This window comes from Ursus americanus, chromosome 11 (genome assembly GCF_024610735.1).
Source record: "Ursus americanus isolate L20-20 chromosome 11, mUrsAme1.1.p, whole genome shotgun sequence".
Taxonomy (NCBI): domain Eukaryota; kingdom Metazoa; phylum Chordata; class Mammalia; order Carnivora; family Ursidae; genus Ursus; species Ursus americanus.
The window spans coordinates 61,785,889-61,801,987 of NC_142137.1; the positions used below are offsets into that span (position 1 = coordinate 61,785,889).

A 16,099-nucleotide genomic window follows, 5' to 3' on the forward strand; every position below is an offset into this window, starting at 1 on the left:
AGGGACAAAGGAAAAAGCAGACTCCATGCTGAGTGAGGAGCCTGACAGTGGGGCTGGATCCCAGGATCCTGAGATTATGACCTGAGCCTAAGTCAGAGCCTGAGCCACCCAGGTGTCCCAGGTTTTTTGTTTTTTTCTTTTTTTGGTATCTTATAGGAGCCTTCACTCCATCTATCCTTCCAATATCTTTCAACTTTTCTTTTTTTTTCCATATATACTCTAGAACATTCTATGAGTTCATTTAAATATATTATTGAGTGCCAGCTACATACGAGGCACTGTGCTGGGCTCCGACCATACACCCTCAATACTCTTCCACTGCTTTTGTTCAGTTGCACATGCCTAGCAAATCCTGTATTGATCTGAGTTCTGATCTGATACCTGTTTAAATGAGAGATGCAAACTTCATCTCATCTGTTCCTTTTCTTAGCTCTTTTCCCTCTGTCTTCTTCAAGGTATCTTTGTTGAGGCTGTTCCTTCTATCCGTGTCTTTAATCCCAACTGCTATACTTCCCTTGACTTTTTCTGTTCTGCCCTTCTCTGTACCCCCAACTCTTCCCTCTCGAATGTCCATTCCCTTCAGTCTAGATGGGGCTTAGCTTCCATTCTGAAAGTCCTTTTTTTTTTTTTTTTAATCTTTATATTCTTTAGCGACCACACCACCCCATCTCTTTCTCTGCCCATTCTCCAGTTCTCGAAGGAATGGTCTTCACTCACTTTCATTTCATTTCATCTTACTCCATTCTCTTTTCTACCCACCGGCTTTTGGCTTATGCTTGTACACCTCTATCAAAACTCCTTGCTAAGGGTCCTCTTTGTCAAATCCTACTTCATTTCATCAGTCCTTGCTTTATTGGACTTCTCTGCTCCATTTGGCACTGTCAATCCCTCTTTCTTCTGAAAGCTTTCTACTTTTTACTTCTCCATTTCCTTGGTTCTCCCAGAACTGACTGTTAATTCTCAGGTTTCGTTCTGGGATATGCTTCCTGTATGGACTTCTAAAGGTTGGAGTAATTGCCTCTGTTTCTCTGCTCTTATTGTACATGCTCTTCCAGAGGAGTATTGTGTATTGAATGGCACCCTGAAGTTATAGTCAAGTTATAAAAACTGATCTCGAGGGTTACGTGGTAACAATCACGTAAAAATTTGAATTGTTATCTGTCTATACATGTTCTGTGTTGTTCGTCAGTTCATTTGAGTTTCAAATTCCCCAACTGCTTTATACCTTGTCTCTATTTCCTAAAGATCCTTAGTGTGTCTAGAATTGGAATGAGCGTTGGTCTCTAATGGTTCTGCATTAATTGTGAATACCTGAAAAAAAAAAGAATAATCTATTAAAAACCAGTTAATTTCATTTTGTCATTTTCTAGATAATATATTCTGGTGTAGGCAGTCCGTTTCTTAACCAAGTTTGCAATAAACAATTTCCCCTCAAGGTTAATATAATAGGCAAACACCTTTTGCTATAACAGCCGGCAAGAGGTAATGAAAGATTAGCTTGCATTATGATTCATTATTTCAAAATGTCAGAATAAAGTGGATCTGCTGCATCCCCCAAGCCTCTTATTCTTTAGAAGAGCTTACATGTTTTGCTTTTCTAATGTTAATAGATTCACTGTTTTTATTTTCTCCTATTTTTTTTTTCCAGGCCAAATTCAGACAATCGGCGCCAGGGTGGCAGAGAGAGATTGGCCAGTACCAGTGACAAAGGAAGCATGGCCATGGAATCTGCCAAGGAGACCCGCTACTGTGCAGTGTGCAATGACTATGCCTCAGGCTACCATTATGGAGTCTGGTCCTGTGAAGGCTGTAAGGCTTTCTTCAAGAGAAGTATTCAAGGTAATAGTGTGTTGAAAACAACTTATTCCATTTTTAATCCTGAGGGGAAACAACTGAAGAAGAAAAGCATATGAGCAGCCTTTTGTAGAAGAAAGCAGTGTAATACCTGGTAGGTCTACTAGCATGTCTGGTAGGAACATGGAGGAAAAAAAGTTCTCAGGAGAAAGAGTTGACAAAGACCAGGGCAGTTGTGGCTGAGTAATTTTGCTTCCTCCGTTGGCAAGATCCAGGCAGTCTTGAGCAGCTCTACAGGAAGGGGACTTTAACAGCTGGGTCTTGAGAGGTCTGTGCCCTGATTAGGGGATGGCAGGTGGATATTCATGTATTGCAGGCAACTAGGCTTATATGATACAGTGTAATATGAGTTGTCTATACATATTACCTTTCCACCTTGGCTGTGTCCTGATATGTATTCTGTTCTCATCTTTGCTTCAGAGTATCAGTTCTTTGCACCAATTCTAACTTGACTTGTTCTTCTCTTGCTCTTCTTCCATCTCTTTGTTGTCTCAGTGGATGATATGACCTTTTGCTAAAATAAGAAGACACAGTAGCTGGTGACCTGTAATAGGGGACATGTTATCATTATAAGTGGTTAGTAAGTATTTACTTGTAACATTTCATTCACCTGTGTGCCTTGATCCTCTTTTGTATTGGCTTACTAAGTGCAGCTTCTCCCTTCTACCAGCTCCAATTTATTTGCTCCAAGAATGTCTGTATTGTTGCATTTTAGAGGATGCCCTGGGGGAAACATCAGTCATATCTACCACCTTAAATATCTATGCTAAAGATCCCATAGCAGTCTGACAGGAGTTTAGGTTAGCTGAATTTACGTCGTCTTGGTCCATTTTATTTATTTATTTATTTATTTATTTATTTATTTATTTATTTGTCTTGGTCCATTTTAAAAGCAGTTTTTGACAGTTATTACTTTCAACATCTTTTAGAAATCTACTGTAAGATTTGCACTTTCTGTTGGATTTTTAAATAAAATTAATGATATTCTCTGATAGTAAATTTTTCTGTATATACATATATGTACACACACAAAGAAATAGAGATATAAATAAATATACACATGGATGTGTATATATACACATATATGTGTTAAAGCAACTGTCTGAATTTAGAAAAATGATATTTCTATTTGGTTTAAGTTGGCATAAGCCCTGAAAGGTCTTTCAACAACCATCTTCATTTGTGGTATTACTTTTTATTTGCTTTTGTGTATTGTAAAATAGCATTATTTTCACTGAACATTTAAACTGGTGTTGACAAATCATCTGACAGAGGTAGATTTAGTGAACAGGTTCAGCTACAAACTTGCACAAGTCACTTATCTGAGACTGAGTTCTCTCATCTGTAAAAATGATTGAGAGCAGCACTCAGCAACATTTTTTTTTGGAAAAGATCAGTAATAACTATTTTAGGCTTTGCAGTCTTTGTTGCAACTACGCAACCCTGACATTGTGGCCTATAAGGAGCCATAGACAATATAAAGTAAGTGGGTGTGTGCCAATAAAACTTTATATACAAAAACAGATGAAAACTAACCAGAAATGACCTGTGAGCCATAATTTGATGACCCTTGATTTAATGTATAAGGGAATAGATTGTTTCTAAAACTAAAGTTTTGACAATTCGTGTTTATTAAAAACTTATTCGGTACCTATGCAAGATATTCTAAGAGAAATCAAAATATGTGTAAGATATAATCTGTAATCCCACAAAATTGGAATTTATTTGGGAAATTTATTGGGGAGGCAAAGGTACTTGTTCTTGTGATACAATTAGAGAGTAAGTCAGGATAGATAAAGTGCTATTATATGATAAACACAAGGAAAATAATAGATGAATATAAGAAAATAAATATTTTCAGTTATAAAAGTCAAATTACTAAGATTAAAGATAGAAAGGACCTTTCTTCAAGGAATAATACCAATATTCTCACAAATTATTTTCATCCTATTTGTTCAGGATTGAAGAATGTACTATGTAACTTCACATCAGACTGAGTATTGTCTCTGAGTGTTAAGCCATTAGACCAAAAAAAAAAAAAAAGGCAGAAAAAAAAAAACAGAAAAATGCACTTAAAAAAATAGTGAAGGAAATGTGAGCTAATAAAAATAAATATTTTATTGCTATGGCAGTATCTCAAGTTCAAATATTTAGAAAATTTCTGCTTACTCTTTGATGGTTACAATGTATATATCTTATCTCCATATACAGACTAAAGAGCAGGATTTCAGTGTAGTATAAATTATTTTATGTAAAATTTTACTATTATATAAATTGCATAAAACTGCAATTTTTGCCTGACTTCAGAAACTTCTTATCATGATATGAAGTCACTTAAATAAGCTTTATTAAATGAGGTGAATATTGAGTCCACAGTTTTGGAAGAAGCATAGAAATGAGGCAGGAATATTAACTTTTAGGGATAGGGCGGGATCTTAAAAATGATTCGGTTTGTCAGTTCATTCATTTATTCATTGATTGCCTCTACTAGGCAAAGCACTGTGGAAGGCCCTGGAGATACAATTATAAGAAAGACATGGTCCTCATTCTCATAGACCTTAAAAGGTGGTGGGAGAGTTGCACAAATAAACGGACAACTAAGTGGCAGTGTGACAAGTGCCAAGATGAGGATGAGTGAAGGGTCTTACATAGGAGTCCAGACTGAGTGAAGTTGAGTTGAGTCAGGCTCCGAGAAGCTTTCCTGATTTAAAATTAAGTCTGGAGGATGAGCCAAATGAGCAGAATGAAGGAGGAGGGGATGGATGTTCATAGGAATGAGCATATGAGCAAAGACCAGGAGGTGAAAGGGAGTTTGGAGAGTCCTGTGAAGAGAAATTAACAAAATTAATTGACCATTAGATCAAACAAAGACATTCTTGGCCATGTATTTATTCTTAGATTATGTAAAAATAAAATAATTTATTTCTTTTTTACTTGAATGGCATTTCTATGTATTTGGCTTGTTTGTGTGTATAAAAAGGAAATACCAGAGCAAGTTTAGTGGTTTCTTGTCCCATTTTCTCATCATAGTCTTGATAACATGCAACTAAAAAGTTTTACTGAACTTCTTTGGCTCTTTATAAGTCACACTGACCCTCAAACCTATTTAAGGACAGTGAAGGGTCTGACATGCAGGTAGAAACTTCTGAAGATGCTGTAGCTGTCCCTGCTTTTCTTGTTATTTAAGAAGAGAGCTAGGAATGAGTATCCATCAGATTACTCTAGTGCTCTAAGTGTTTTAGTTGAAGAGGTAAAGTGTTTGATTTGAAAGCATACAAATTTTCATCCACTACTTAGTGTATAAACTTGATTACTCAAGAAATTGAGTAATGGCCTTCAGTTGAACATACTCTTTTTTTTTTTTAAAGCAAAGTCAAGGATGCTGTTTAAGGGAGGGGTAAAATGGGATAGTACATGGACTTGTTAATCATTGCAGATGGAGAAGCAGTGTTTCTTAAGATGTTTTGTAGGCAGAGACCTTGGATGAGTTATATAAGCAGATTTGATTATTGGCTCAATAGCCAGGTACCATCTTTGAGTATTATTCCAAGGAAAAAAAAGACTCTACTGAGCTCCCTGCTTCTCTGACATTATTATTTCAAATGGTCATGAGGTACAGTGGAGTCCCAAGCCTATCTGTATACCACTAGCTATGCTGCCACTTCATGTTATCTCTCTCAGATGTACAAAGAAGATAGTTAACGTTAGCTCAAACAGACATGGCCCAGGCAGGTGTTGACTTCAAGGTTAGCTAAGACCAGAAGGACATCAGTGTGGTATCACAGTGGAGTCTGGTTATGGTTCCAGGCAGTGAGGCGTTAGGTCCAACAAGGGTAACTGACAAGCTTTGTCCATTAGGCCTTGGAAAGCATCAGGGGTGGGGTGGTGGGATTAGACATTCCAGCACCCTGGATAGCTCCCCCAGCAGTGGCTGAGGGTAAGCAGAGCCTGACTTTCTGAAGAACCTTGGCCCATTTAGCTGGCTCCATCCACTTTGTAGAGGTGTATTAAGAGAGAACTTAGGCCTTTTGTGCTTAGGAACTCACCCTTGTTCTTCCAAGATGAATTGGTATGTACATTTAGTTTCACATTTGTAGTCACCTTCTGGCTTGACATATGTACCCATGACTGGAAAAGGCCAGTGGATGGGGGAGAAGTGGTGGCTGTTCTCTCATTATCTATTTATTTTACCTCTGGAATCCTTTCAGAGATGGGGCTCACAGTTGAGGTCTTGACAATATATGCACAGAAAAATATGAAATTTTGATCTCCATAGTCCGCACTCGCTTCTCTACGATCTATAGTCTCCATGCAACAGCAGGAGAAATCTGTTAAATATGGTCTTTCATATGGTCTTTCCTTTAAAACTCACACTGCACTTCAAGTCCAGATTCCCTCCTGTGGCTTATAATACTCTACAGTCTCTTAGTCCTGCTTATTTCTCCCCCATTCATTATAATTCAGCCACACTGGCCTTCTTTCTCTTCCTCCAACACACCAACCATGTTTCTTCCTCAGGACCTCAGCACATTTTTCCCTTTGCTTGCAACACCCACATCTTTACTCAGCTGGCTTCTTGTCATTGAGATCTCTGCCCAAAATCATTTTCTCAGAGAAAAAGACCATGGCATGTCATGATCATGTCAGCATCTTCGGAGAAGTCTTCCATGATTACCTTACCCAAAGTAACCCTACAAATGTTTGCCCCGAGTTTTGTTTTGTTTTGTTTTGTTTTCTTTCCTACTCCATTACCCTTATTTTTCTTTAAAGCCCTTAAACCTTTACCGAAGTTCTCTTATTTATTCATTTGGGTGATGACTGTCTGTCTGTATGAGGTGCTGCTTCCCCATATTCCTGCCTGAACTTGGATGTAAATTCAGGAAAGCTGATTTCAGGTCTGGTCTGCCTTGTTGGTTACTGTTGCTCCAGTGCCTCTAGTAGTATTAGGCACATCTCTGTTAAATAGATTATGACAAGAAGTCAAAAGAATTGTAGATAAGACCTGCTAGAGGACCTCAGAAAAGGAAGATATTTCATTGGGTAAGGCTGGCAGGAGAAGCATTAATGCAAGTGGTATATTTGACATAGGCCTAGAAAGGAATGAAGGATTTTCATAGGCAGCAAGCAGTTTGGGAAATAATTCCAGAAGTGTGAAATAGCATAAACCAAGAAAAGCTCAGGGAAGACTGGGTGAATAAGCCTTGAGAGAACAGGGGGATCATTGTCCTCTCTCTGCCTCTTTACTTTTCCTCTTTGGCTTTTTAAAAGTAGGCATTCCCCACCATCTACGGTCTCTTTTCCTTTCATTTCGCCATCCTTTTCTCCATCTGGTGTCCTAGGTCTCATGCGTATCTGTTTATGGGTTGAATTGTGCTTCCCCAGAAGCCATGTTGAAGTCCTAACCCCCAGTACCTTGTTATTTCCAAGTAAGTCACTGTAGATATAATTAGTTGAAGTCATATTGGGGTAGGGTGGACCCTTGATCCAGTAGGACTAGGGTTCTTATAAGAAGGGCATTTGGATACAGAGACTGAGAGGAGAATGCCATAAGACCACAGAGAGAGAGAGAGATTGGAGTGATGCATCTACACGCCAAAGAACACCAAAGATTGCTGGCAAAAACGAGAAGCTAGAAAGAGGCAAGGAAGTAGTTTCTGCTGACAACTTGATTTCAGACTTTAGTATTGTGAGACAATACTTTATGTTGTGTTAAGTTACTCATTTGTGGTACTTTGTCATGGAAGCCCTAGGGAAACAATATTTAAGACCTAAAGTGTCACAACTATGCGGATATCTCCCACATTGAGCTCCTGCCTCAACCTGGCTTCTTAGTGACTCCCATGTGTCTTCATCTGACACTAGCTGCTCCTCCTGGTGAACACTGTTGATATCTGTTCCCTCAGGCACCCACCCTGAAAACCTTAGGGTCAGTTGTCTTCATCTTCTCACCCCTGACGTTTCCCATCAGAACTGTTGTGTAGCTCTGTTGAGACCACTTCTTTAACATGCATTCATCCAATTCTCACTAACTTTCTCTGGAATCATTGCAATAACCCAATGTTTCCTATTGCCTTCTTCACTTAAACCATTTGCTTCATTTGGTTTGCCTTCTTCTAAGCCATTCTGCACACTGCCAGTCACTAATGCTCTTAAGGCAAATCCCTAATCCTGTCAGTACCTTGTACAGAACACTTTAATGACTTCCATGGTCCAGGGAAGAATTCTTAGACCACCATTCAAGGATTTCCAAGTCACTGTTTGTACTTTTGAAGTAAATTTTTTATACTGGGTTACTTGTTATTACTCAAATACGAACATTCTATTTCTTTGCTGGGAATTACTTTCCAAACTTACCTGTAAAATCTCTTCCAATTCTAGTCAAAATTTACTGTCATCAAACCTTATTTGACATTAATGCAGCAGTTCTCTCTGTCCTGTGGCCCACTGTGTCTGGGACTGCAAGTGTCTGTGTAGACAGTTAGATGGGTCTTTCCCTTACTGAATGTGAGCGCCTCCCAGATCAAGACTTCATATTGTAGGCATCACATGTGAATAAACAAAAGTATGAGAGGAAGGTTAGGATCAGTTTGTGGGCCTCAGGCAACACAAAACTATTACATTTTTTCAGTCATGGGAGAGATAGAACACACTTTAATTAAGACTAACATAATATAATAAAAAATATTATAAAAAACAAAAACAAAAACAAAACAAACAGATTAACCTGCCAGAGGTATATAGGAGAGACTATAGAGGGAGAGAGTGGAAGCATGAAGACTACGTTGGCTGGTATTCCAGTAGTTTAGACAGGCTAAAAATCTGGACTTTTGGGTATTTGTGAAATGAGGAAAAAAGGGAACAGACTGAAGGATATTATAATGAAAGAATCTAGGTTGTTTTAAGGTGATTCGGTATGGGATGTCTGGGAGAGAAGGAAGGTAAGAGGTTCACACACAGAGGGAAAATAATGATGTTATCAACTGAGCTGAGAAAAAGCAAGAGAAAGGCCAATCAGAGAGGGATTGTGGTAAATTCAATTCCAGATACTGAGTTTGACATGATAGCTGGCTGTCGGGACAGAATTATCTAGAAGCTACAGAAAGAGAGTCAGCATTCTGCAGACAATCGAGGGGTGGGGATTTGAATCGATTCCCTCAATTAATATTAAAGAAACTCAGTGAAAAGAATGGTTAACTACTTCCTGAAGGTTGCCCATTATTAATAGAAGAGAAGTAATTCCAGAAACTTCCTCTTGATTCTCATAATAATGTATTATGAGTTCCCTGCACCTTACCAAAACCTTGTAAGAAACACTCTCATTATTAAAAGTGTAAGTTTGAGGCCCTTCTAAAGAGGAAAATCACAAATTAGCCCAACGGGCCGAATGCTGCTCTCCAGGAGCTTACAATTTAAAAGAGAACATGCTGGTTCCATCACATAGAGCTGTACAAATAGTAAACAGCAGGAACAAATAGAAGCATTTTTATGACTTTCAAATAAAAAACAGGGTTTTTTTTTTTTTTCAAATTATTTATACTGTGGGAGTCCACAGGCATCTTTTCTGACCCAGAGCTTGCCTAATCCTTCCATTATTTCTACTTCTCATTTTTTTTTAAAGATTTTATTTTTTTGACAGAGAGAGAGAGCACAAGCAGGGGGGAGGGCAAGCAGAGGGAGAGGGAGAAGCAGGTTCCCTGCTGAGGACCCCGATCACGACCTGAGCAGCAGGCAGACGCTTAACTGACTGAGCCACCCAGGTGCCCCTCTACTTCTAATTGTTACTCTCCATCTTGTAGTCACATGCATGTTGTGCAGCAGAGAAATAAGACCAGTGAAGCTGAAGGGCAGAAGAGTTTTGCTGTGTACACATATGAGTATCATGTAATTTTCAAATGAAAGCATTTGTAATGAAACTTTTTGAAAGAAAGGCCTTACCCCCAGGTAGAGGTAAATTTGCTAGATGTTTGGCTCCTGGTTCTCATCAGACAACAAAGAAAGGCACAGCTCTGAAATTCAAGACCTGAAAACTTCCTTCCATGTAAGGATGTCCCTCTCCTTACCAATTTTCAGTGCTCGTTACTCTAATGCTATAGTATGAAATTGGATGTGTGCGTCCGTGCACATGGATGCATGCATTGGAAAAAGGGCTCAGAAAAGCAAAATCATAGTCTTTTTACCTGTGAAATGATAGTGGCTCTTCCTTTTTTCGCTTTGGCCAAGTAATCTTTATCTTGGAGATAATTAAGACAAAATGCATCTGACAAATAAAATCAGTATAGAACCCCTATTTCTTGGCAGCTCTTGTGGACACAGCTGAAGCTTTTAGAGGTCTTTAAAAACCATGGCAACAAATGCCTTTGAAGGGTAAGCAAAGGTTCCAAATGTTTTTAATCGCTGGTGTTTTTTATGCTACCACTTCAAGCATTCTTCTCCATTTTTTGTTCAACTGATTGAAATTAAATTTCCAATTTCCCTACTAAGTGGTTCTGTCCTGGTGATGACATTGACTATTTCCATTAAAGTGGTAGAGTTTGTGCCCATATACAGTGGTTAAGCATATCAACAATTCCATTAGAAAGCCCTATTTCTCACAAAATTTTGAACAAAATTATAGATAGCCTTTAATTGGCACATTTTCAAAGGGCATCAACTAGCCCTCACAATTATGTGCTGACATTGTTCTTACAAAACCTACCAATGGTGGCCCACGGCCCAGTATTGCCCAAATTTCTCTTTCCTTCATGAAAAGCTGCTGTCAATACCTTTAAAATGCTATATCTTTTTAAAGGGAATGGCCTGTTTTTCTGATACTCATTCAGAGAAAAATATGCTTTGAGATGTAGACTGCTCATTTCTGAACTATCTGATATACTTTACTATTTCAGATATATGTATATATACATATATTATACTATAGCTTGCTTGCCTGGCTTTTTGACTGAAAAATAACATTCAAGAAAAATCTACCTCATAGATATATCATCTGCTTTGTAAAATGTTGCTTGCTGTTATGTTAATTCTCGGCTCATGTGCAAGTTATAGAGCAGACTTGATATTTTTAAAGGAGAGAAATACTTGAGAGAGAATGTAGTGGGGAGAGTATTCTTATTATATCCACCCCCCCTTTCCATCTTCCTTTAGCTGCAATAAAAAGATATTTTATTTTTTCAGCTGCTAAGACATGAAGGAGAAAAGGCGAAAACAACTTAGTTATTATTAATTCTTAACTATAATATATCTCTGCAATAGGTCCTGTTCTATTTTCTTTGAGAGAGAGTGTATGGATTTAAAATTTTATCCAACCGAACAGCATTTTTATCTGATTCGTTGGCAGTTTCAGAATCATGTATCATGTCTTAGAAAGTACAGAGCGAATGGGTGGCTAGATTACACTTATAAATATGAATTTTTTTGTGATTGAAATCTAAGCACAGTGACTTAAAATAATGGCTTCCCCACTTTAGTATATTTCATCAAGTGACACGTACAATATTTTCCTTATACACCAGAGAAGAGAAATTACTCTTCTTAACGATAATCAGATTTCATGATCATTTTGTTCCTTTGACTCTCCAGAGTTATTCATAAGGGAATTCATTTGAACTTTGTATTAAGAGTGCATTTACCAATACTGTTAACGAGGGCCTCCTACTCACCATAGAGATCGTCTTCTTCTTCTTCTTCTTCTTCTTCTTTTTTTTTTTTGATTCCTAGCTTGCTGATTACTCCAAGGACCCCCTTCCCACTGCACGAGCGCCTGCAGACCCGCGCTATCTTTTCCTCTACCTCATGCACAACCCCTTGCACTGGCTTCCGTGCTTATCAAGTTAATTTGCTCCATGTCTTCACCAAACCCTTGTGGGATTTGTGTTTTCCTCACCTGTGTTATTGGGTACATACCGTTCTTTCCCCTTCTCACCACCCAACCTGACTTCTAAGGAAGATGGTCTCTCTTTTACGAGACTCAATCCTTGGTTTTCCTTATTGTCCTCTTCCTAGCACATATGTATGCACCCATAGACCTCCCTGCTCGAGTTCCTCACAAGCGCAAAAATATATAACTCGGAGTCCCTGAAATCCACTGAAGAATTCAGCTTGTGCACAGAGGGAAAGGTTGTAATAATACCTATTACACCACAGAAGAGTTAAACTCTGCAACTGCAGGAGATGTTGCAAAGCAGTATACAGGGACAGAAGGGTCTTTCAGATGGTGATGTTATGAGTTGAGAGGAGGAAGCAGGCACAGTGCTCTGGAGTAAACTTGAAGACATCGTGGAGGAGATGGTGCTTCAACCGGTGCCTCTCCCGAGGACCAGACAGAGAATTCCTCTTCATTCTAAGTGCCCCATGATTTGTTGTGATTACATCCTCCCTTCTGCATGTTCGATGCTGTGGAGTGTTCTATAGTATTTTAGAAGAGTGCGGGTTTTTAAGAACCACGAATTTTAAAAACACCCTGTGTGTCTATCTGTACTGCTATTATTAGCGGTAAGTCTATTATGTATCCAGAGGTTGATAATAACTTTATTCATTTCCAGGATGTGAGTAATGGTTTATTGCAACTTATTTTTGAAGTTTGACATGAGCGATGTTAATAAAAATGCAAAGATGTTCTTCTATAGTAATATAGAATGCAGCTATTCTGGGGGTAGATATATGTGATAGTTGATGTGGAAGAAAACAGTTGGTCCCAAGCTAAGATATATTTAGGGGGCTCAGCTTAGATTTCATAATTTGTGTTTGCAACTTTCTTGATATTTTTCCTGGTGTTAGCTTTATGAAATATTTATGAAGGGATGTTTTTAAAAATGGCCAGAGACTTTTGCTTTCAAGAATTGACATAAACTTTGCCATAACATGAACCATTAGTAGGTGATAAACTTAGATTCATCCTTTAATTTTTAAAAGCATGGAAGTGGGCGCCTGGGTGGCTCAGTCGTTAAGCGTCTGCCTTTGGCTCAGGGCGTGATCCCAGGGTCCTGGAATCGAGCCTCACATCAGGCTCCTCTGCTGGGAGCCTGCTTCTTCCTCTCCCACTCCCCCTGCTTGTGTTCCCTCTCTCGCTGGCTGTCTCTCTCTCTGTCAAATAAATAAATAAAATCTTCAAAAAAAAAAATAAAAGCATGGAAGTAAACCTCATCTTGGAGAAGGAAGACAATGGTTTGGTTAGTTTTCATCAGTTGTGTACAGGGTATTTGAAGGGGTTCATTTCCCCTCTCTCCATTCTCTCTGTAATACTTGATCTTAAGGTTGGCACTATGGATACGATGGTGTGAATGTATGAGATGACAGAAGTCTATGAACATAGATCCCAGAAACGGGCTTTTTCCATTCTGTTGCCTGTTTCGGCAGTATTCCTTCCTGAATTCTCGTAAGTCCAAGCGAAGGGCAGGAGAAACAAAGTGTGTGCTGGCTTGGCTTTGGGGCTCAGGGACCCTTCTGCTTTTTCCTGCTTTTGTTCTCACATCTGATTACTGAACCAGTGAAGGGCATCAGAGTCACAATCCCTGATTTTGGATCCGTTTTTCCTAGAAATACAAATACTGTTAAGAGCCTTGTGGACCATTTATTGCTCATAAAAATGCTTCTTAGTTTTTCTGAATACAAGATAGGAGGAAGAGCTTGAGTGAAAGGTTTCTTGTAAACACTTTCTTGTGTGTGTGTGTGTGCGTGTGTGTGTGTGTATTCACACACACACGCACACATACACATAGGTACATATGTAATTGTGCATATTTATATACTGTATAGAGGGAGAAGAATATGTATGCACTTTGGACGTATGTACTACAGAATATTAACAGTGAGTATCTGAGTGATAAGATTATGGCTAAATTGTATTTTTTTGCTTATGTACATTCTAATCTTCCTACAATAAGCATTTTTTACTTGTATAACAAAAACATTATTTTAAAAAGCCATGTTGCAAATGATTAACTGATTTCACACTAGTGTTTTCCTTACTCTTTCCTAAGTAGAGAAAGATTATTATGTGTCTAGCAAGTCTTCATACTTTATTTTCAAAATGTCTTTATTCTTTGTTTGCAAGAGGCCACGTTTGCACTGAAGTGCAGCTTTCATTTTATTTATTCATGAACCCAAGTGAAATTACATCAGGTGGACATTAGGTAGCTGAGGCCCACAAAATATTATTTCTTTTGAGTTGTTGAGAAGCTATAACAAAGGAAGAGAAAGAAAGGCCTTGTGTTTAATGATACCACCAGAAATCTAGGTCCTTAGAGCAGCTGGCTTGACCAGCAAGGATGAAATATTATCGTCGTGCAGCCAAACAATGATTGTTTACTCTAACCATACATCCCGGGCAGCAGGAGCCAGCATGGGAGGGGCTGGGTCTTACCAGTTTGTTGATTGCAGTTGCATGGTGATAGAACTGAAACCTTGCAGAAACAAGGATTGCAATCCTGATGCCCGGACGTAGGGGCTCTTAACTTCCTTCTCATGTTTCTCAAGTCCCACTATCTTCAAAAGTCTTCTTTATAATCCTGAAGGATGCTTTCAGAGTCTTAAAATTTAGTCATTCAAGAGGAGTAGGATTAGTAAGAATTTTTTTCCCCTTTGATTTGAATATGGCAGGATAGCCATTGAAATTCATGAAGTTCTGGGTTGGGATGTGGCTTTCATCACTGGGTGTCCTAGCCTTTTGCCTAAGGCACCAGACTAAGTATGCATTAGACTGGCATTTGCATGACCTTTCAAGAATCAGGAACACTTTAAAAGGGGATGCAATTTGGGGACCTGCACGTGACAGCGGTTGTACTGTTCCTCAGCGTCCCCTAATTGAGTAAGCACGTTCTGACAACAAGCTTTCACGAAGGGAGTGGTGCTTTCCAGTGCATTTGCATCTCATGTTTGCCATAAAGCCCACACTCGTCTGAATGCAGTGCATACATTAGATCAGTCTGGAGATAGTGCTTGATCTTCACCTCGATTATCTGCACGGTGCCTAACTCCCTGTGCCGAGTGACACCGGAAGCTGCTCATGAAACGAACTCTAGCAATTCATTCTGCTCTCACTTCTTCATTTAGAAATTTTGTTATTTTTTAAATTCTGAAAATAGTTGGATAAAAGGTAGGGAAGTCATTTTGAAGTAGCTGGAAAAATTGAAAGCGAAGCATTATCTTCTACTATAATGGACTAATTACTGTAATGATTCTGTTTTGTTTGTTCAAAAGTACATCTATACCTTTAAGAAGGTCTTGGGATAGAAAAGCTTCCAATGACAAGGAGCTGACACTGTCTCCTGGGATAAACTGTCTGAAGTCCCAGGGAGTTCTGAGGTCTGCATTGGCTCCTGGCTGCCCAGGTTCGGGGTCAGTAGTGCAAGTGTAGAGCATTTTTTGGGGGCTCACGTCCCCACTTTCCTTGGGGCAGAGACAGAATATTTTGTTGCATTAACTCTTAGAAATATCATGAGTATCTTAGTGATTTTCTTTTCTTTCTTGTGTGTGATTTTTCTTTTTAGAGATATTAAATTTTCTCACTCGACTGTCATAATGCTGGAGCTTCTTTATCCAAATGAATTTTAGTTTTGGCAGCCATTCTCTTTTAAAGCTCTTCATTTTCACCTCCTTGAGAAGGGAGCTCTTTTAAAATACTGCTACTACCACTAGATCAGTCCCTTTGCTCTTGTAGAGTTTGCATGTGGCGAAAGCTGTCGGAGCCAAGGAACCACTGACACAGACAAGGAAAAGAAAGTTGGGTGGGACTGAGGAGCGACAGAGGATCACGGGATGTGCAGTCTGGCAGCTTCCGTGGGCCCTGCCCTTACCACGTGGAAAGGCTGCTTTGCCTGAGGAGAGGCAGTGGCTGATTGGGAAGTAGAGACCGCACAGTGAATCACAACCGACTGGATTTTGAGGGAGAGGAAGGGGATGATTCTGAGATGTTGAGTCAGGATGTGCAAATTTATTTTTTATTTTTTATTATTATTATTTTTTAATGATGCATTTGGACAACTGAGCAAAAGACTGGGAGTTGAATTTGAGATGCATCCTGTCCCACTACACTGCTTCTTGATCCATTCTTGTTTGTTTTTAGTATCTTATCTGTGAATTAATACATTACTTTCAGTTGCTGCATTATTCCCCTTAAGGAGTTTAGCTTTGTATCTTAAGTAGAAACTAGACTCACACCTGGTCTGGTGCGTTCCGTTTAGGACGGCCCTTTTGCTTTAAACTATAACTGGATTAGGATTGCTGTGATTTATAGTTCATGGTATGAAGT

General features: G+C 38.9%; 1 protein-coding gene across 4 annotated transcripts in view; it reads left to right on the top strand.

Annotated features, from left to right (window-relative positions):
• ESR1 (estrogen receptor 1) overlaps positions 1-16,099 on the top strand; it is a 360,927-nt gene that overhangs the window by 131,192 nt on the left and 213,636 nt on the right. For all 4 annotated transcript variants that reach the window (XM_087865591.1, XM_045805367.2, XM_045805366.2 and 1 more), the window contains exon 3: positions 1,649-1,839. In XM_087865591.1, the coding sequence (XP_087721717.1) occupies positions 1,649-1,839 (191 nt within the window). The remainder of the gene's footprint in view (positions 1-1,648; positions 1,840-16,099) is intronic.